Genomic DNA, 21,250 nt, shown 5'->3' with positions numbered 1-21,250 from the left:
CTCCAGTCGTACTGCTTTGTTTCGTTATATCCATAAACTTTCAGAAAACGCAGCAGCAACGTGCACAAATACGGACAAAAATTAACGCAGAGCATGGACAGAAGGCTCCGTCTGTCTCTGAATTTAACATTGAGCATGAGTGAGCCTTTAACAGCATGTACCAACCTGTATCTAGCTTCCGCTTGATGGTAGACAAGTCCATTGGGCTCTTCACAATATCAAAGTAGTCCTGCAGAACACAATGTACGTGTTTAAATTAAGTAGACAAAAACTTTTGTCCCAGTTTTGTAAGTAAATCATACACACATGTAAGGCAAGACATATGGAAACCACATCCTGGTAAATAAACCAAAAGCAACAGCAGTCAAGAGAGGATGGATTTCTGCACAAATTCTCATACAGGGAGGGAATTAAACTAAAGACGGAAAAGATAATGAAAGTTTCAATTAACAAAAACAAAAACAAATACAGCAGGGATACATACAGGTATGCACAGCAGTTGTGGGTCTACAGGCATTCTGAAGGGCAGAGACTCTGGATCTTGTCTGTAGAGAGATTCGAGTGTGGGCATCAGAGCCTGACGAAGCTCCTCCGGCTTGAAGACTGGAAAAAAAAGAGATCAGAATGGAGAATAAGATGAAAGAGAAAATTTTCATTTTTCACTGATGCCATGACAAACAATTCATAAAAATACCCACTTTAGGTCAGTTCTTTTATATATATATATATAAGAAATTATTAAGTCAAGACTTGTGTTCGCCTTACTCTTCTTTTTCACTGGGGCCTGTGGTGTAGCTGCCTCCGACGTCTCCTCTTCCTCTTTCACCTCCTTCTTTACCTCCGGCTTTCTGTCTTCCGTCTTGACGCCCCCCGTCGGCGTTGAAGCAGACGTGTCCATTGGAACACCTTTACCTCCCTCTCCAGAACACTCCTCCTTTTTCAGCTCTAATTTCACAGGCTTCTCTTCCGTTTTGAGGTTGCTGAGCTTCCCTCCTTTGGAGCAGCTGCCGGTGTCGCTCTCCTCCTCCTCATCCTGCTGCTTGACCTCCATCTTGGGGTCGAGGTTGGTGGCGGAGGCGTTCGACTGTGGCTGCTGGGAGGAAGTGTCCAGGCTGCTGACAGAGGCTGGAGTCAGGGCTTGACTGTCCGCAGCAAATGAACCCTTTTGGGACAACTGCAGAGAGACGCAGAGACATGCATGGAAATAGTGGTTATGACAAAGTGATGCATGAAAGCCAATGCGGCCTTGTGATGAAGATCAAGCAGCACACAGGGAAGCAGCAAATAAACGTAATCTTTCGGACATGAGTTATTGGTACAGGATCAAAAGATTATGTGGAATAAGTACGTAAAAATCTAAACCACACTGACCGGAGTGCGTGGCAGCTGAGCACCATGCGGCGTCGAGCTGGAGGCCAATCCAGGGTGAGATGGAGTGGTCGAACCAGCCGGCCCCATGTGCTGCTGCTGGAGGGGCTTGTTGGAGCCGGGGCCCTGACCAAGCTGGTTCTGCTGTGGAGCTGAAGGTGGACCCAGCTGTGGCGCGTTAGGGGTGTGTGGCTGTGGGGTCTGGGATCCGGCTAGTCTGGGGGGCGTTTGGTGAGGAGTCGGCGATCGGCTGTGAGCGGGGGATCGGCTGTGAGCGGGTGAGGGCGAGCCGCGCATGGCTGCCAAATGGGGGATGGAGTTGGGTTGCTGGTTTGTGTTTGTTGGAGTCATTGAGGGAGCGGGGGCTCCAACAGCTGAGTTGGGACCTCCGCCGCCCACACTTTGAGGACCAATGGGCCCCACTGTGGAGACGCCAGTGGGACCACCGGCTGAACCTGGCTGTGCTAGAGGACTCGCAACTGGAAGAGAGGGGGGAGTGCCCATCTGCGTCTGAGGACAGAAGAGGATGAGGGTGAAAAGAGGGGTCACAGAAAGATAAGGGTGCACAGGAAGATGGTCAATTAAAAGGTATACATCACCACTAATACCTTTACTTATGAATTTTCAAAACCTTTCCATAATATTTTGCCTCAATTCCATGACCTTATTTAAGTGATTTAAAATGGGTCAGATTGTGTAGCATTACAGCCACACATGCATTATTAAACAGGTACTTTCCAGGTATTTGTGGACAAGCAAACTGCTAGCACTTGCCATCTTTATTCGCAAGTAAGACATTCCTGCCGCCAACTGGCTGCATATGCCAATAAACAAGACCAGCAGATCTGGGTACTTCATAAAATATCATGGTTATGCCCCTTTAAGGGGGAAAGAAAACCGAAGATCCTTTCAACATTCAGGCAGCGCAGCACCAGATTTTAAATTAGTAATACAACATATTTTGCATGATAAAAAATAGGTTGGCTGAGGTGTGCTACTTCACCTATGTAGGTTTCAAAAACAGGTGCTCTTTGGATCAAAGGACAATTAATTACCAAAAAAGTTATTTGTTCTGTAAATTAATCATAACCAAACAACAGAAGTATAAAGGCCAGTGCATGCCTTGATGAAGACTGTAAATTGAAACACATAGATGGTAGGCCCATTTATGAAAGGCTTTTAAACTTTTGCAAAACAATGTTCCTTGGTATTTTTGGTTAAATGGAATGGAACTTCAGAAAAAGGTAGCAACCAGGTGCCAGAAGCAGCATTAATCAAAGGACAGCCGACAAAAATGGCAGACATTGTGCCGGAACAAGGCAAATATAGTGAACACGAGTGAATCTGGGGTTGGTTTTTATTTCTGCATAGTGCACCTTTAAGACAAAATTAATTTTGTGCTTCGGGATCAACCTCTGTCCTTAGTAAAGACACAGTGAACACTGCCCCTCATCCCTTTTTAATAAATATCTGAACAATAATTTATGGTCCCCTCACCTGTGCCATGCCTGCCTGTGCTCCCTGTTGGGCCATCCCAGGCTGAGCTGCTCCAACTCCTGGTCCTGAGCCAGGAAACTGCCCCTGGGACAGATACTGGTTCTGCAGCTGGTTGACATTAGGCTGCCCCATCCTGGGTCCAACCATCCCCAACTGGAGGTGATCAAAAGGCGTGGGCAGGGATTAAAAATGCGCAATTTGTACTGCTGAACCATTACATTAATTTTTAAACTAGATTGTAACAATTTTTCACACTGTGTAATCTGTATTTTGACATGCAAATTTCTAAGCTGAGTAAACTTTCAAACAATACGCTCTGGTAGCCAAAACAGAAAATAACACCGTACACTTGCGTGAATTCTCAATTGTGTTTACGGTTACATTAGAAACAAAACAATGTGATGCATGGTGTGTGTTCAGTACTGACCTGGTTGCCAGATGCTCCTATGGGAAGAGGAGGCGTAGACCTCTGGCCCATGGACTGCATCCCCATCTGATTGAACTGATTGATACCTGGAAAAAAAAACACAGAGACTGTTATACGACATATAACATTTCCTGTGGAAACTACATATTGTATTTTGTTCTAAAATAATTCTATGTGCAGCACTGTGGTTTCTAGGTTGTTGTGTAAAACAAGATTAAGTCTCTTTACTTAGATCAACATTCTGATACAACAAATGTTGGTCCTGCCATGAACTGATGATTTGAAATAATTCATCTAGGTTCCCTGTGGTTCTGTACCTGGGCCTTGCATTCTGTTGACCATCTGATTTGGTCCGGCTGGTCGCACCATTGATGGGTCAGGGAGAGGACCGTCTGAAAAAACAGAGACAGGAGATTGAGAGAATTAAGCTGTCGTCTGTTCACAGGAGAGAGGGACAGGTGGAAATGCTTAACCAAGCATGTGTGGAGAGGTTTGTACAAACTCTGAAATGTTTCATCTTTTTTTCCTCAGTTTGTCTGGTAAGAAAAGATCATTTGGACCTATGAGTTAACAAATACCTGAACAGAGACATCAGGAAGTCAATTCGTGTTTTGAAGTATAGCAAAGAAATGCTCTTTCTATGATTGCCCAGTACTCGTTGTCTTTGGTGGCTGGATGGGTTACGGTAAGAATGTCTGTGTAAGTAACTCAAAAGCAGAGTAAGGCGGAGTAAGGCGGGTCATTTCTTCGCTATCCTAGGAAATGCAAACTTTCCATCTGGAAATTCAGTTTGAGGCTCTTTCAAAACATATGTGGGACATTAATTTATAACGAGTGTGAAACCGGAAATCAACTGACACAGGCTCTTCCGAGGACCAAGCCTGACAAAAATAAATGAAAAAACCCTCAACAAAGTGCACTGCATGGCAAAAGTAACTGGAAAATTGGGATTCACATTATCGCCCTCTCTCAGCTATAACATTTTCCAACCGGGTTGAATGATGAGTTATCAAAACTGTCTAGTAAACAAGCTACGGGCAAGTCCATTCTGCCACTTTCAAAAAATAGTGTCAGGATTGCACCATTTGTCCAGTAAACAACCTAACTTGCAACTTGCCAACGGACTTAATTGAGCCCTTAAATTCTGCAAAATGAAGCAAAAAGAAGAGATCGAGATATTGCAAATAATCTTGCAGTGAAAACTCTGTAGTCACACATCATGACTTAATTTTAAAAGATCCAGTGTGTAGGATTTAGGGGGATATATTGGCAGAAAAACGGAATATAGGAAGTTTGCTTAAGTGTATAGTCACCTGAAAATAAGAATCTTGTTTTCGTTATTTAGAATGAGCTGCTTGTATCTACAGAGGGAGCGAGTCTTCTTCTATGGAGATCGCCATGTTGTATCACCATGTTTCTACTGTAGCCCAGATTGGACAAACCAAACACTAAGTCCAAATAGGGAAATTTGCATTTTTCACATTGGCCGTCATAGTTGGCGAATTTCCGCTACTAGCAGCATCGGAAAAACACTGATAATTTTAACATGAAACTGCTTCATTCAGTGTTTTAACCAGGTTAGCTCAACACGTCTGCTTTAGAGAGGAAGAGATTTCTGGAAAAAATTGGGCTCACAATAAAAACCTCCTGAATGTCTGAATCTTAAGTTATCAGAGGAAAAAGGTGAGCACACATTTACAGGTGTTGGGCAAGCAGCCCGCCTGCTATAATCCAAGATTTGTAACATGAAATAGCTTTATTCATTTTTTCCAATTTAAGTCACCAGGTCCATTTATTCTAGAGAGCAGACCTCTCCAACAGCCTCATGAACAATGACCACTAAGGGAATTTTAGCCTGGAGAAGTTTCAGCTGGTTGCAATCTGCAATTCTCACCACTAGACTAAATCCTACACACTGGTTACTTATATCTTAACATAAGAGGTGAGACACACAAAATGTCCCAATGTCATATTCCACTGGATTAAATTATCATTCACATGAATGCAGTCCTGCATAAAAACAGCACATCCAGGTCTACAACATGCTGCATAACAACTTACTTGGTGGTAGTCCAGTAGGGGGCTGTCCCATGCCGGCAGGCCCGAGGCCCAGACCCTGTTTCTGGAGCCTGGTCCTCCTCTTCTCCTCCAGCTCCTTCTGGATCTTATAGATCTTCTCTGCTAGCAGGTGATAGTACTCAGCCTGTCAAAAAGAAAGGAATGAAATCAGAAAAATGTGACAAGGGTGTAAACTTCTCAGCCATGAAAGAACAGGAAAAAACTCTTTAAAGATCTAATGTTAAAATAGAACTAAAGTTAACGTTTTTGATGACGTCTTACAACTAAGAAGAAGACAAGTTACTATAGCACACAGTAAGGGCTTCATCTATTGCAGTCAACACTGAGTGATTCACCAGTCAAGCTCATACCCGCTACGTTTTCACCTGCGCCCAACAACATCTTCTTTTCTGAGTAACCCACTGAGATAAAGGAGAGACCAACTTACTCTACTGTTGGCTGACTCATACATGTCTCCCTCAACCTTTCTGGCGTAGGCCACCAGGTTCTCCATTCGGCGGTCCTTGAGAGCGGCAGGATCTGGAGTTGGGAAGATGGCCTGGACTCTGTGGGTGAGAGAACAAACAGAAGAAAAAACATAAAGAAGAGGAAATGGGGACAGAAGTGAACAAAAAAATATTGTTCACTCCTTTCTCAGTATTGCTAAACTGAGAGAATTTCTGTGCGGCTAACTGTGTTATAGTGGGGTTTGCGACTTTTCTACAAATGAGATTACCTTTTTAGTTAGCATGTGTATTTGGGAAAGTGCCACTGCACACTGGTAGCACTGGTGTTTATTGTGGTCAACTTTGCAGTTTGTCAGCAATTAAAATCTTGTCAAGTTTAGAATATAGTACAATTATCGCCAGCTGTGTTTCTTGCCACTGCAGAGGAATATATTTCTCAACCGTGTACCACATCATCTCACCACCAATGCTTATGAAGGCTTGCTTACGTTACAAGCGGTTGTTGAGAGGCACAATCTGGGGCCACCTATCAAACTCAACTTTCTACACTCACATGTTTGTTGCATATTGTTTGAAAATGACTTGTGTTAACATGCCATTGAGAATATGATTAAATAAAATATATATATATTTTTAAAAAGTAGCATAGAGTTCCTCTTTGACACTTACAGTTTGTGTACCAAGTGGTTTCGTAGGTCCTGTGTGATGTCCTCATGCCAGCTTTTCCTCATGCCTGAGGCAGAGGGAGGGCCTGCTGTGGGCATGGAGCCGACCCCACTGGCATCATTCATCAGACTGGAAGAGAGGAGGGCATAATGTCAATAATTAACATCTAAAAAACATAGATATGTCTGCCCTGGTTTGATGACGACACGATAGGTGCTTCTAGTCATCGGCATGTTTGTATTCTTTCTCACCCTTGGCTGTTCACATTGAGGTGCATCATAGTGTCCTGCAGCAGGCTGGATTGTTGGCTCTGAGGAGAAGCTCCCACACCTCCGTTGACTCCCATAGGATTTGCACCTATACGTGAAAGGGACAAGAAATTTTTTAAGTTTGAATTACTTATGTTCCCCCATTAATAATAACACAAGCCCCTTTTACACTACCTCTTCAGTTTAGCCCTGGATCAATGGCTGTATGAAAGGAACAGCAGGCAGTACAGGTGTGACAATTTGATGGTGTGCTATGCATGCGACCCATGGCGTGTGATTTAAAAAAAAAGCAGCTAGTAGCAGTAAGGGGCTAACTCAGAGAAGAACAACAGCCGAAAAAGTCCGCAAATTGGGAAAACAATGAGGTCCAGTAGCTCCTAACCCTCTGAACAGAGGACAAGATCAGCCACAAAATAAGAGGGATGGTAAATGATTGTTAGTGTTTGTAAAGCACCACTGACGTATATTCTATATGTCACACCAGAGGCAGACGCTGTTGTGTTAAACGTCATGCCTTTTTTGATTCTGCAATGCCGGCATGCTGTATAAAAATCGGACTCTGGAGTGGCATGATGTTGCCATTGTTTAGTTCTGTGAAAAAATACAAAGGCAGCGCAAAGAAAGACCTTCGTAGCAGCCCTATAGCGAAATCTCTGTGTAAAAAGCGCCACAGTTAAAAACCTTGGGCTTGGACATGTACCTTGTAATGTCAAAAACACACAGCATCCAAGAGGCTCCCCTAGTATTTTACGTGGATCCCTTTGAAAGACACTCTTGGCACTTTACAGAGTTCTTTCTGACAACATATGACTACTGATGCCACTTGAAGCATCTAACTTTTATACAATTCTCTCTTCATTTAAAAATTCCTTTCTGAAATTCTTGTATTGGCTCTTAAAAATGCTTAACTTTCATTGCTATCAGAAACAGGGAAAGGTCTATCGTTCTGGAGAGTACTGAAAATGAACATGCAACCTAACTCACCCATTGGGTTCAAAGGCCTCATGCCAGCCTGCAAGCCTTGGTTGGGCATATTGGGCTGGGCGGTCGGAGCCTGGATCTGGTTGCCCTGGTAAGTAAGGCCCAGGGCTGCGTAGGCTCTTTCTATCGAGCTGGGGTCAATCTGACTCGGTGGGTTGAGGTTAGGTGCACTTGGTTGACCACCAGGTACTGCCCCAAGAGAACTGCCCAGACCTGCAGCAGCTGCACCAAGAAGAGCTGTGAGGACATAAGAGAAGGAGAGTGTTAATAATACATCTGATCTGAACCACAGAATGTAAAGAACTAAGCATAAGAAAAACCTGACTTGACTAATTATTCATGCAAACCTCATCACCATATTATCATTTAGTTCACTATAGATTGTGTTTCACTCACTATTAATGCCAAGGTTGCAGGTTTCAATCAAGCACAGACTGACAGTAGGCTTTATCAGCATCATAACATTCATAGCATTATCTTTTTATGTCAATATAAGGGATGTCCCAAACTGATCTCAAAGATCAGTATCGGGACAATATCAAGCCATTTTGACCAGGATCAGCTACATTAAGCTATATAGAGCCTGACCCGATCCTTTTCCGATCCTGTTTTATGTCAGCTATCACACAGGTGTTTCTTCTTTCATGCAAAGCAACATGGAGTGCGGCCTTCGTCAACAACTCCAACAAGCTCGTCCGACCCGTGTCTCTCAACTCTGCTGAGCTCATATGTGTATATAAGGGCAAAGGCTGAGCCCCGCCTGCCGCCAAACACCACACAACGTTAACAAAAACACAGTATGAGACTGTTAATTACCAAAGTAACAAGTGCTTGTTTTATTTCAATTCAGTGTAAGAACCTCCCGATTTGCTTTCAACAATAGCGCGTGGTGTTTCTCCGCCCTGCCTGCTCAAGGAGGAGAGACAGACAGACAATGTGGAGCTGCATTGGGGAATGACATGTAGCAAAGGGCCGCAGGTAGGAATCAAACCCGGGCTGCTGCAAAGGGCTCCCCCTATATGGCACGAAAATTCCCTCAAGACAGCATCAAGGCCGAAGAGATCAAAGAGGGGTTTGTAATTGTATACTTTACTTAGTAGGGTAATAAATAAAAAAGGAACAGTTTTGATGCAGGTTTTTTTCCCTAATGCATGAAAGGGTTATTAATATATTCATATTGGCAAACACAGGCTATACATTGTATCAATTTTAGTAACTTTAAAAAAGGCTATTTAAAGTGTGCCCTGCGCAGCTGTCTTTTCTAGGAAAATAGGTATCGTATCGGCAGATACTCAATATTAAATGACTCGGATCAGGGCGAAAAAACATGATCGGGAAAGCCCTAGTAAATATATGTGCAAAATCACGTCACAACATCAGTAAAATTTATGATGACATATGAATAACACAATATGATAATATCATTAAAAGGAATGTATAATGTTGTTTGGTCAGATACAGACACTCACACTGCGGGTTCCTCTTGTCCCCGGCATTCTTCAGCGGCAGGCAGACAGGACAGTCATGTCGCGTACAGTTCTTCCAATGGGAGATGATCTGCCTCGATGATGCACAGTGAGCAACTGAGGGTGAAAAAAGGCCAGAAAGACAGGAGAGTTGGGAAACACAGAGGTGTGTGAGGAGGGCAAAGGGACAGGACAATACAACAAAGTGAGGTCATGTAAAATAAAAATAGAGACAGACAGAAAGAAAGATAGATGACCAAAACCTCATATCTGAGCATGCACGGTGACATCTGCCCAAGACAGAGGTACTCTATCGGCAGTATATTAAAATAATCAGTGTCGTATCAGAATAAACTACACTGACTATGTTGATTATAACCAAGGAGTATATCAAATGGTGAAGCTTCCTTATGTTTATAGACTACAATAGATAGCTGTACAAGCAAAATCAGAGTAGGTGAACACAGACAAAATTGTCTCTGTAACAAGCCTGCCTGTCAAACAATGAGTAAAGAAGCATGCAGCATCTCCTCAACTCACCCTGACAGGACTTGCCAGCCTGGCAGTGAGTCATGTGGTTGAGGACGTTCTTCATGGTGCGGCAGTGGGGCAGGTTGCACTGCCGAACCTCACCATTGGCCTGCTCCCGCCGCTGGCACTTGTGTGCATGAAGCAGGAGCACCAGTTGCTGCTGGATCAGCTTGCGCTTCTCGGGGTCGGCTGTGGGTGGCGCTCCAGCAGCAGCAGATGCTGCAGAAACCTGGGCACCGGGACCCACCAGACCTGCCTGAGCATTGGGTACCATCCCTGGGGCTCCTCCCACAGGTGCACCAGAGGGACCACCCACACCTGTTTGTGACTGCTGGGAGCCCTGGGAAGTGAAATAGGAGGGAAAAGGCAAGGGTGGTGCGGATGAGACAAAAGTAGTAATCAAATAAGAAATAGGAAGAGATACATTGGAGGGTAACAGGGAGGCGAGAGGAAGACCAGCATAAAATGGGAGGAATCAGAAGTTGCAAGGTGGTGCAATGGGAAGACAGGTGAGAGATAAAGTAATGATTTTGCGTTAAATCTGCCAACTTAAAAAACTTATACTAGCATCTGACGCACAAACATGTTTCAGTGTATTAATTCCCTACCATGGCGGCCATTCCTTGCATGGGCTGGTTTTTCTTGTCCACATTGAACTGGGCCAGGCTGTTGGCCATGGGACCTTTGTTCTGGAGCTGAGGGCCCAGCCCTGCGCCTCCCAGACCTTGATTCCCCTGCCCTGCATAGGGACCTCCAAAAGGGCCCCCTGGGTTCCCCATCATCCCCATCTAGAAGTAAATAAGAAAAAAGAGGAGAGAAAGAGTTAAAAGGAATGATGGAGAGAGATGAAGCTTAAAAGAGAGTGAAGTTGGAGATCAGGCAATGCAAGACAAAAAAGATCTACGTAGTAGCAAGTTTTTTTGTTATTACAGTGTGCATATAATCTCCCAGTGTTTCCCCAAGATCTCAAATCTGAGCTGTTAAATGAGCACGACCTGTAGATATTTCCTAACATCATGAACTCCTAAACTTTACAAACAAATATCTGCAAATATGCAAAAGGACTAGATTTTGGTATGTTAAGTGGTCTGTGTTGAGGTCCATTTGCAGTCTGAGTCGTATTTACCTGCGACTCAAACATAATTGGTCAACAGTCAGTGTGGAGAATACAGTTTCTGCAATATGTTCAGTTAAAAATACACTTTTTCTATTGTGCATACTGGACAACAAATAAGCCAACTCTGATATATTGGAAGGGCTCTAGTGGAGAGGAAGAACAAATTGGCCTAAACTCAATTTTAGAACCTATCAGCAATCATTTGACAACAAATTAGCTTTATAAAAGCCTTTTTAAAATGTATATATATTTATATTCAGCCATCTGTTTATAAAGATTAGCTAAAATAAGTGGTGCACAAAGAGGAAGTCTTGGCCCTAAAATCCGCTTGTAAAACCAGCTCTCCCGAAATACTGGCTGTTGTCTCCAGAGGCTTATTGACATCAAACTGAACCGATAAGTTTGAGATTGATGAACTCCATCAAAACCTGAGTTTTCGTCTCCAAAACAACATGCTTTTATCACTCTGACTTTCTACTGCTCATTACTAGCTTAACATTAAAAAAATCCTTTAAACCTCTGCAGACCAAAACTTAACAACAGAAGTAACATCAGAGAGTGTAATGGCAATTTCACATGAATATTTCCTCTCTTCTCCCTGCACATTGAGGGAATCATCTGAACTTTTCTTTTCAAAACACCCATCTAATCCCCATCAGTATCCCTGGCTCTTTCCCCTTCTCCTCATTCCTTCAACAGCTTTCAGAGGGTCCGCTGCCGCTGCTTTTTTCCTTTACTGCTTCTTATAACTAACCTGGAAACCCTCTCACTGCTTTTGATCTCTACATCGCTACATCAAACATCTCTACCACATTCATTCAGCAGCAGCGGCGGCTGCAGCTGCCACTGCAACACTTTTACTGTCACTCCTGTGGGACTGTCAATCACACGAGCGGGGCCGTTTTCTGCCACTTCTACACCAAGCATAAGCGTGCTGTGCGTCACTCATGGCTGCTAAACACATAGATACGTTCATGGATGCAGAGCACTACCTTGTGGTTGTGTTAAAAAATAAGGTCTCTTTCTGGGGGATAACAGGGCTGCAAAAAAGTAGAAGTGGGAAATCCTAAAGCTTGATATAATATGTGACCTGGTTTTTCACATGCACAATCAATCATGCGCAAAATTATCTGTTACCATATTAAATTATTAAATAAAAGGTACCTAAAAGGAAGATGCCTTCAACAATTATGTACCCAAGCTTGCCTAAATTCGTCCTCGTTTCCATTTCAAAAGTAAGGTTTTGGTAAGCAGTAATGGTTTTTTAGCATTAACTAGAAGATGACGTGAGATAAAAAAATACAGGATTTTTTAGTTTTCATCCAATACAACCTCCTTTTTCATATAGATTCCATTAAAAAAGGAGAATGAAACAGTTCACATATGTGATGATACACCACCTACATGGAAAAATAACAATAACTGAAATAGTCCCTACCTTGTTCATGGCTCCAGGCTGCTGGCCTCTCATTCCAGCCTGGCCTGCAGCTCCCTGCTGCTGTAGGGTCTCAGCCAACAGGTTGCTGTTGCCACCCATGCCCTGATTCCCAAAGCCCATCCTGGGGGAGCCATTCATCACCTGGCTTCCAATCATGCCTGGCTGCTGTTGTCCATTATTGCCTTTCTGCTGTGCTCCCATCATGGCCCTGTTCATGCCACCCATCATTCCAGCTGCAGCGTTCTGTTGCTGCTGCATCATGTTGGCTTGCTGCTGAGGGGAGAGGTGCTGCTGCTGCCCCTGGCCCATCATCTGCGGAGGCCCCTGGCCAGGGGATGCCTTCATGTTCGCTAAGTGTTGCCCCATGGCAGTGGGGCCTCCTGGGCTGCCCATGGCTCCTTGGTGTCCTTGTTGGGTCGAGGTGGGTGCACCTGAACGCAAAAGCTCGGACAGCTGCTTGTGCTTGGCCACCGCATCCTGTCCTCCACCAGGACCAAGTCCAAGTCCCATCCCTCCTGCCCCTCCACTGCCTCCGCCAGGAACCAGCCCTGCAGGTCCTCCTCCCAGAGTGGTGTGCAACTGGCTGAGATCCCCACCATTGACCAGGCCTGGTTCATTAGAGCTGATGAGCTCGTCTGGGAGATCATGCTCCAAGTCAAACAGTGAGCCAAAATCTAAAATGGAAAAGAAATGTAAAGTTAAGGAGGGGGAAGTTAATGAGATGGGAGAGAAAACAGTGAAAGGTGAGAGGAAGACAAAAAGGGCCACAGCCATGTTAAGCTGGTATAATCCGTCATTTTTCAGCATGACTGAGTGAAAATGCAATTGCATGCTTGACATTAAAAGTGATAAAAGCTGTTTGGACAATTTTCTCCCATCAGAAATCACTAGTATGCCATCAAGAAACTGTGCACCAAACTCCAGGTGAGATTCAGAAGAAATTGGGTGTGTGAAGCTGTGTGCACAAATACATATGTAAACACACACACCCACATGGCCTTCTTGCATAAAGAATCCCTGACCAGTAAAGTGATTCAACATGTTGCAAAGACAGGTTTGTACAGACAAGGTGACAAATGGACCATTTCATAAAAGTAATGCTACAAAATGGGGCCAAGTCGGTAGAGACACGTGTCAGTCTGAATCTACTAAGTTCAACAACACACATCAGGCAAAAGGCATGATGTTATATCTTTCTTTATCTTCATGATGGACATCAATACCAAAGAGCATCCCCAAATTTCTCAAAGTACAGCATGTAATTTAGACCTAATTATCAGATGTGATGGCCATTTTTACATCTTAATTAGGGCTGTACCAGAGTCAGAATTATACTACTCAAATTGGATTTGGCTGTTCAATATGAATATTTGACGATTCGTTTTAGTTTCCATACAAAGTTAAAATTCTGAACGGGGCGCAGTGGGACATTTAGTGTGACAGCAGCATTCACTTCATATAGAAAAAAGCTAACTGTGCTAACGACGGGATGTAAATGTGCAACAGCATTTTGTCGACACTAGATATCAAACAAAAGCCAGACATTGTATCATCGTATCATATTAGGTTTCTGTGAGTTGGTAATCCATCACTTCTAAACAGAATGTCTTCTCTCTTCCTCTCCATGCCTTTGCATGCAAGTTTGCAGCTCCCTATTCCAGAGTAGCATCAAAGTCAAGAGTACTTATTCTGCAGCAAAATCTGGGGACCAAAATGTCCCCAGAAGAACACCGCACTAAAAAAACAAACAACCAAAAACAACGACTTTTTGACTTAAAGCAACTTTCAAGGAGCAGCCCAAATTTTAATGAATTTTGACAGTCAAAATGATTGATCTACAAAAATAGTAATCTACAGCTGCAGCCCTAATTTAATGGAACTGAATCTGAAAATTAACAAATCAGTTATCAGCAGCACATGTTAGGGCTGAAATGGTATGAGATTTCAAGGTAAAATTACCATCTCCTAACATATTGCAGTGTCCCTGTATTACAATAATACAGAGTTAATGTTATCATTATTGCCAGATGCAATGACTCCTCAATTAATTAAATAAGTAGATGTTCATCTAGTTGAACAGTATTTATTATTGCAACTGAAACGTATGTATGTGTACAGTATAATTTTCTAAAATAACTAAAATAACGGTGTGATTCTCCAAGGTGTTGCATTTTATTTCAATACTGTAAACAAGCAAATGTGCACGCTATGCTAACCGTCAATTCTCATACCTTAAAACCTGTATACCGCTGCAACCCTTGCACTACCTTATGAGGGTAAAAGCATGCAACAATTTACACCAATTTTTCATATCAATCTTTCCAATTTGTCATATGCTTTTATATCTCAACTGAAACATAAACACTCTGTATTGCAAGACAATAAATATGAGTGGAATCGACTGCATCCCTTTTTGACAGCACTGCATTGATCCTCAAAATATAGTATGCAAGGTAACGTGAACGTGTGCGGATGATTTAACGGAGTCCTTTTCCACAGTCTGCCACGGCCAATCTTAGCAGCCACAGATGCAGCTGTTGGTGGTAAAAAAAAAAAGACTGGTAAAGTGACGAAATCTGACTGATTACTTCGTGTTTGGAGCAAAATTTGCTTGCTAACTTGACTTATATCGCAGTGGCAGGACATGGCGCCGTCCATGCTCCACAGTTTTGCTCTCAGCTGCTGTCACACGACATCCACAGAGAAAAAAAACACACCAACAATAGCAATTTGAGCTTAACAATCAGTCGGGCCTAAATTTGTCTCTCCCACTACCATCGGCAACCTCTGCTTTCACCAACACCATCAACGGCAGCTTGTTGGGAAAGGGTCCGAGTTATGATGGGGCAACAACAGATTGCTTTAGACGCTTGAAAACTCAAATAACAGAACTGGGGGTGATTGTAGCTGACTGACAATTTGGCACACGTGTAAGACAGCATAAACTTTATCGTAAGTTGTCTTGAGCTTATCATGAGCCCGGCTGAAGTAGCCATTAGACACGGGACCTTCCGTTGAAGAGCCGCATTCGGTTAGCTAGCGTTAGCCGCGGAGCTAACAGAGCTACCTCCGGCTAAAATGGCTGTTAGCATGCGAGCTAGCTGGGGGAGCTCCGCTTCGCGTCCGACACACACTCACTACTAGCTAGCTAACGTTAGCAAGCTACGACAAAAACAGAAGAGTAATCCCGCGTCCTCCGCCTCCTTTAAGTGGACCCAAGCGGCCGAAAAATAACAAACTTAACGAATAATGAAGCAAGAAATTATATCATTTAACAATACTCACCGTTTCCATCGCTGGCGGAGGCGGAAAGTGCCGGAGAGGAGAGTTTAGGCCTCTTGGCTGAAGGCGGGCCAGAGTCCAGAACGTTCTCGGCCATATTTTTTCGAAATAAAAATATATAAAGTATCCACAATTGCAGACGTTTTCACGCCCTTAGAAGCTCATTCCTTTTCGTTTCCAATACTGCGACTTTTCCCCCTCCTTTGGGGGGACTAAGAGGGGGAAAGTCCCGTGTACAAATTACTCCTCTTTCCCTGGGTTCGCCTCTCGATTTCAGCCTCGGCGTATATCAACCCCCCTCCCTCCCTCGTCGGATTTTTTGTTCTTTATAAATTTCTGCCAGCGGAGGAGGAGGGGGTCGGTGAAAGTAAAGAGGGAGGCACACGCAGCGGCTTCCCTCTAAACTTACACAGCCTCTTCGGATGTAAATAAACTGTCCCCGGGTCTCTCTCCCATGGTTGCATCCGTCATTTCAACCTCCTTTCCAGCGGAGTCTGGATGGAGATAATGTCGGGCAGAAAAGGCTTGTTTGCCTGCGAAGTGATGGTGGTGCTGCGGGTGGCAGCGGGTAAGGATGAGGGGATGCAAATAATAATTAAAAAAATAAAGCTGACAAATATGTAGCGGCAATGGTGGATAAAGTATTTGCAGGGCTATGCATGTAAAAGAAAACAAGTTATTTATTTTGAAATTCATCGATGCACAAATCTGATCTTGCATCTGTTTTTTATAGAGGTTTAGTTGCAAAGAGTAGTATTTTCAACAATTAAATGCAAAATATGTCATTGCTAATCAGTTCTGCACATTTTAAAAAGAGCAACTTTAAGTGCAGAAGACCAAACAGAATCCACAAACTCTGGTAAGACTTCCTCATAACTGTCATTTGCTAAATTAAATACCCAGTCTCGTCTGCCTAAATGTGTCAGTGTTTATGATGTCACTTCTGGAGTATTTAGTCCAACTGTAAAAGATCAGTTGCTGCTCTATTTTCTACGATTTTAGCACGTTTATAGGATTTTAGGACAATTCTCTGATGTTAGGATGTTTCTAGGATTTTAGAACTTCGGGAAATTCTAGTATTTTAGGATGTAAGGATTTTAAGATGTTTGGGTTTCAGGTTATCTCTGGGATTTTATGATATTTCTAGGATTTCAGGACATTTCTAGGATTTAAGGATGTTTCTGTATTTTAGCATGTTTCCAGGATTTTAGGATATTTCTAGGATGTGAGTACATTTTTAGGACTGTTCTCGATTTTAGGATGTTTATAGGATTTCAGGACATTTCAAGGATTTTAGTAAGTTTCTAGGATTTTATCATATTTTAGGATTTTAGCACGTATCTAGGACTTTTGGACAATTCAAGGATTTTAGCACGTTTCTACGTTTCTAGGACTTTTGAATGATTCAGGAATTTTAGCACGTTTCTAGGATTTTAGGATGGTTTTAGGATGTTTATAGGATTTTAGGACATTTCTATAGGATTTTAGGACGTTTGTATGTGAAGAAACATCATTCCATCTGTCATTTCAACCTCTTTTTCAGCAGTGTGGAGATAATGTCTGGCAGAAAAGGATTGTTTGCTTGTGAAGTGATGCTGCAGGTGGAAGTTGGTGAGAAAGAGGCAATGCAAATAGCAATGTAAAAAATATGTAAAGCTGAGAAAAATGTCAAGCTGCAATGGAGGATAAAGTATTCACAGAGCTATGCAAGTAATCTAATTGCTAATCAGTTTTGTACCTTTTAAAAAGAGCAGCAGACCAAAAAGGATCTACAAACTCTGGAAAGACTTGTATTCATCTATAATTGGCATTTGCCTTTCTGCCTAAATTTAATTTGTCTTCTTTCTCATAGGCAAAATGGTGAATTAATGCAAACATTTGCAAAATATACAGCAGTGAAGAATGCAATTTTCTCAGTCTATCCTGTTGTTGACTCTGACTCCAATCGCCATTCTCAGTCAAAAATATTTTATCTGTCTTGTTATTGCACCAAAAACAAACATCAGTTTTTATTCTGCCACTTGTTGAGTATTTATTCTATCTAAAAGTACAGTTGCTGCTCCAATTGGACATTTATTGATTTTAGCATGTAGGATTTTAGAATGTTTCTCTGATTTAAGGATGTTTCTCTGATTTCTGGACATTTTTTGGATTTTAGGGTGCTTCCAGTAGTTTGGGACATTTCTAGGATTTCAGGACATTTATACCATTTTAGGACATTTGGATTTCAGGATGTTCTTAGGATTTTAGGATATTTCTGGGATTTATTAATTTATCTACTCTTGACTCAAGTTGATCAACACTTCACACCATAATTGGCATGATTTACAGCTGCCTAAGAGACTCACCTCTCATTGGTTGTTTTTTGTGTTTTTTGTAAATGCCATTAGGAGCACTAAGTAGAAGCAGAGAAGATTTTTTTTCACAGATTATCTGCCTCATACTACTGTCTGGATGTGAAGTGCCCAAGGGATAACACTTTTCTGTATGGTGACCCTGAATTTAGCGTCACTCTGGTTTCCTTGTCAAAAAGCCAATGAAATGTTTCCATTGGATTTTGGATCATTGCAGAAAATAACCTCTGTGTAAAACGAATGTTTATGGTACTTACACCTTTGTTCAGCAAGATAATCTTCACAACACAACTTTTAGGATTTTGAAAACATAAATGCAATCACCAAAAGTAAAAATTTAACATTAGGCTTTAAATGAACTACACTACGGTCACATGACTTAAAGAGGCTGTAAATCCGTATTCAGCATGATGACGTTTTGTAGTTTCACTTAGCCACTTGTTAGCAACTGTCTCACGAGACACATACAAGCTTTAAAATTCATAACTGGGGTATTTACTGACATATTTTATGTAATAGAACAAAATTTGCTAGTATCTTAAGCTTGTATTAACCACAGGCCTTATTTCAGGCATTTAAACAAAAACACATTGACTTAGAGACAAGGGAACTACGAATGCTAATATACTAACTCATTTACAGGTTTTAAAACTCATTCCTGTATCACTTTAAGAAGAGTGTATCAAAATAAAAGTATAACTGTTTTCAATTAAGATCAGCTGTGGGAATGTTTTCGTCTGCACTTAAAATTTTAAAGTCTGCTTACAACATATTCCAGTAATTTATGGATCAAAACCTGACTGGCAGTGCCGTTGTTAGGCCTGTATCAGAGGCTTCTGCCCTCAATGTTTTACAAATAGAGTGCACCAATGAAGAGGTTTTTCTGTAGACCAACACGGAAGCTAGCGTCACCCTGGTTCCCTTGTCAAAAACGCCTATGGGATTTTTCCATTGGATTTTGGATGAATGCAGAAAATGAACTGTGGTAAACAAACGCTTATGATACTTAAACGTTTTGTTCAACTATATATTCTTCACAAATTAGCACCACCTCAGGATTTTTTTAAGCCTAAATTAGATTGCCAAGGGTTAAAGGCTATTGCTGGGCTAAAACAGACCACACTACAGTTGCATTTCCACTGCTACGAGGCTGTAAAATCATGATTAGTGAGATGGCGTTTTGTAGTCTCATTTAGCCACTTGTTTGCAACCGTTTTTTTTTTTTTTAAGACATTTTTTTTTTAAGACAAAGCTTCACAGTTTGAGAGTGGGATATTTACTGATGTATTTAATGTTGCGGGACAAAACATGCTAGTGTTAAACACAAATTATGTAAGGCTTCTTACAAAAAACCCATTTAAAAAAAACCACTGACATTGAGATGAGGGAACCTGAGGTGCTGAGATGCATGTATTTCTTGGTTTTAGGACTCATTACTGGGGTTCTCTATAGCCCCAGTTCTAATAATCTGTCATTTCATTCAGTTCATACTTATACTTGAATAATGTACTTAGTTACAATCCACCACTTTCAACATTCAAACTTACATTTTTTTCAAACTCCAATGAATACATTTTTAATGATTGCAGTTGTAAAGTATTCTGTTTCTACTCAATACTAATTACTAACCACTAATATTTTAAGATCACAATTCATATTCTATCTGGAAAGTAAATGTTTTAAAAGGGAAAAAAGGGTGCCAGGGTGTCTTAAAAAACTTTGAAATAGAGTTTCTTTATAAAAAAAAAAAGTTCAGGGATCCCTTTACATAGGTCAAGACAAAGCCCCCGATGTCCTCAAATCCGATTGAAACACCCCTGCTGACTGGGCTTTCATTATACCAGACATTTTGACTTATAGGAAAAGCACAAGTGTTATGAATAACATTGACAAAGGTTCTATTCAAGTGTCCCAAAATGCCATGACAGTGTGCCAGGGTGCACAACACCAGATATAGCTAAAACTGATATAGCTAAAACATTAATTTGATTATTTACATGTATGTTTTTCCTTTGACCTGTCAAAAATGTCTCAGTGAACATTTCTTATTTGAAAGAAACCTTACTAATTTTGTTTTCAAACCAAACAAGAACTAATAAGACAAAGTGAGCTTCAGAATGTATGCTACCACAACAATGAACTCAAACAGGTAACTGCATGCATACATTACACACCTACACACACATTCAGTATGTATACAATACATACGCTACAAATGCAAATAATGTGATTTACTCCCATTTGCAAGTGTGATATGAGTGCTAAACAGTCTGTGCTTAAAAGGTGTGACACAGTACGCCGGGAGTGTGTGAATTAAGAGTCATGATAGAATAGATTACTTTTGAGATTTGGGAAAATGGAAATTACATTATGAAACACAGCATCCAGTTTTTCTCACAGTATCTCTCATTTTTATTACTTGATAATGAGATGGCATGTCTTAAAATCTCAAAGAGGAACTATGCCCATTTTCTACATTCATACATGTTATTCCTATGGTCTACCACAATCAAAAAAAAATATTTGTCAACATGAAAGGCGCCCAAATCAAAAAACTTGAGTGCTAAAACAGAAATTTGTGACGTCATCATGTATAATTAGACTTATCATGGTGCACGTGGGCTTCTTTATCACTGTAGCCCACTACTGTGGTAGTGCTCAGACTGAGACATGGCAGTGACAACAAACTAAGCCAAAGATGGATGTATTACCCTCCTATTTCTGTCAAAGAAGTCGGAAATTTGTCTGACCTTCATTTTAAAAGTACAGTGTGTCAGATTTAGTAGCATCTAAAGGTGAGGAGTGCCGGTTGCAACCAGCTCAATCTTCTCTTGGTTAGAATTTCTCCACTGTTCATTGTTCAAAAGGATTTTACTGGGAGCTGAATTATCCACAGAGGCCTCTTCCAGTCCAGAACAAACTGACCGGGTGAATAAAATTAGTAACAACACTGAATAAAGCAGTTTCAGGAAACAGATCAATGTTTCTCCAACACTGTTCGGCACTTTGGAAATAAGCAGCGATAGCACCATCTAATGTGTGCTCAACTTTTGTCTGTGATGACTTAAAATACAGGTGTTCCAGAGGTTTTTGGAGGTTTTCTTCTCCTAAACAAACTGACCAGGTGATTTAAACCAGTAAAAACACCGAATAAGGCACTTTCTTAAAAAAAATCTGTGTTTTTGTGGCAGAGGGGCTGCTAACTATGGTGGCCAACGCAAAAATGACAGTGTCACCATCAAGAGCCAGTGTGTTGTTTGACCCTTCTGGGATACTGTATAAACATGATGGTGAAACATGGTGATCCCTGTAGACAAGGACCTACTCCC

General features: G+C 41.7%; 1 protein-coding gene across 4 annotated transcripts in view; it reads right to left on the bottom strand.

Moving 5' to 3' along the window:
* ep300a (EP300 lysine acetyltransferase a) overlaps window positions 1-16,056 on the bottom strand; it is a 31,022-nt gene extending 14,966 nt beyond the window's left edge. For 2 of the 4 annotated variants that reach the window (XM_042508361.2, XM_042508363.2), the window contains exons 1-17: window positions 15,571-16,056; window positions 12,286-12,959; window positions 10,339-10,518; window positions 9,740-10,070; window positions 9,203-9,316; window positions 7,737-7,970; window positions 6,735-6,840; window positions 6,487-6,612; window positions 5,799-5,916; window positions 5,354-5,495; window positions 3,610-3,684; window positions 3,293-3,378; window positions 2,866-3,018; window positions 1,372-1,878; window positions 766-1,174; window positions 485-603; window positions 166-229 (exon numbers count right to left, since the gene is read on the bottom strand). In XM_042508361.2, the coding sequence (XP_042364295.2) occupies window positions 166-229; window positions 485-603; window positions 766-1,174; window positions 1,372-1,878; window positions 2,866-3,018; window positions 3,293-3,378; window positions 3,610-3,684; window positions 5,354-5,495; window positions 5,799-5,916; window positions 6,487-6,612; window positions 6,735-6,840; window positions 7,737-7,970; window positions 9,203-9,316; window positions 9,740-10,070; window positions 10,339-10,518; window positions 12,286-12,959; window positions 15,571-15,664 (3,532 nt within the window). In that variant the 5' untranslated portion in view covers window positions 15,665-16,056. Of the gene's footprint in view, window positions 1-165; window positions 230-484; window positions 604-765; window positions 1,175-1,371; window positions 1,879-2,865; window positions 3,019-3,292; window positions 3,379-3,609; window positions 3,685-5,353; window positions 5,496-5,798; window positions 5,917-6,486; window positions 6,613-6,734; window positions 6,841-7,736; window positions 7,971-9,196; window positions 9,317-9,739; window positions 10,071-10,338; window positions 10,519-12,285; window positions 12,960-15,570 lie in introns of all 4 variants that reach the window. The other 2 variants (XM_042508360.2, XM_042508362.2) reach the window with 2 other exon arrangements.
* Between the last annotated feature and the right edge of the window lie 5,194 nt (window positions 16,057-21,250).

Source organism: Plectropomus leopardus, chromosome 19 (assembly GCF_026936395.1).
Source record: "Plectropomus leopardus strain MGB_pleo_1.0 chromosome 19, ASM2693639v1, whole genome shotgun sequence".
Lineage (NCBI taxonomy): Eukaryota > Metazoa > Chordata > Actinopteri > Perciformes > Serranidae > Plectropomus > Plectropomus leopardus.
Note: the sequence above shows the minus strand (reverse complement) of the source record. Positions and strands in the feature narration are given on the sequence as shown.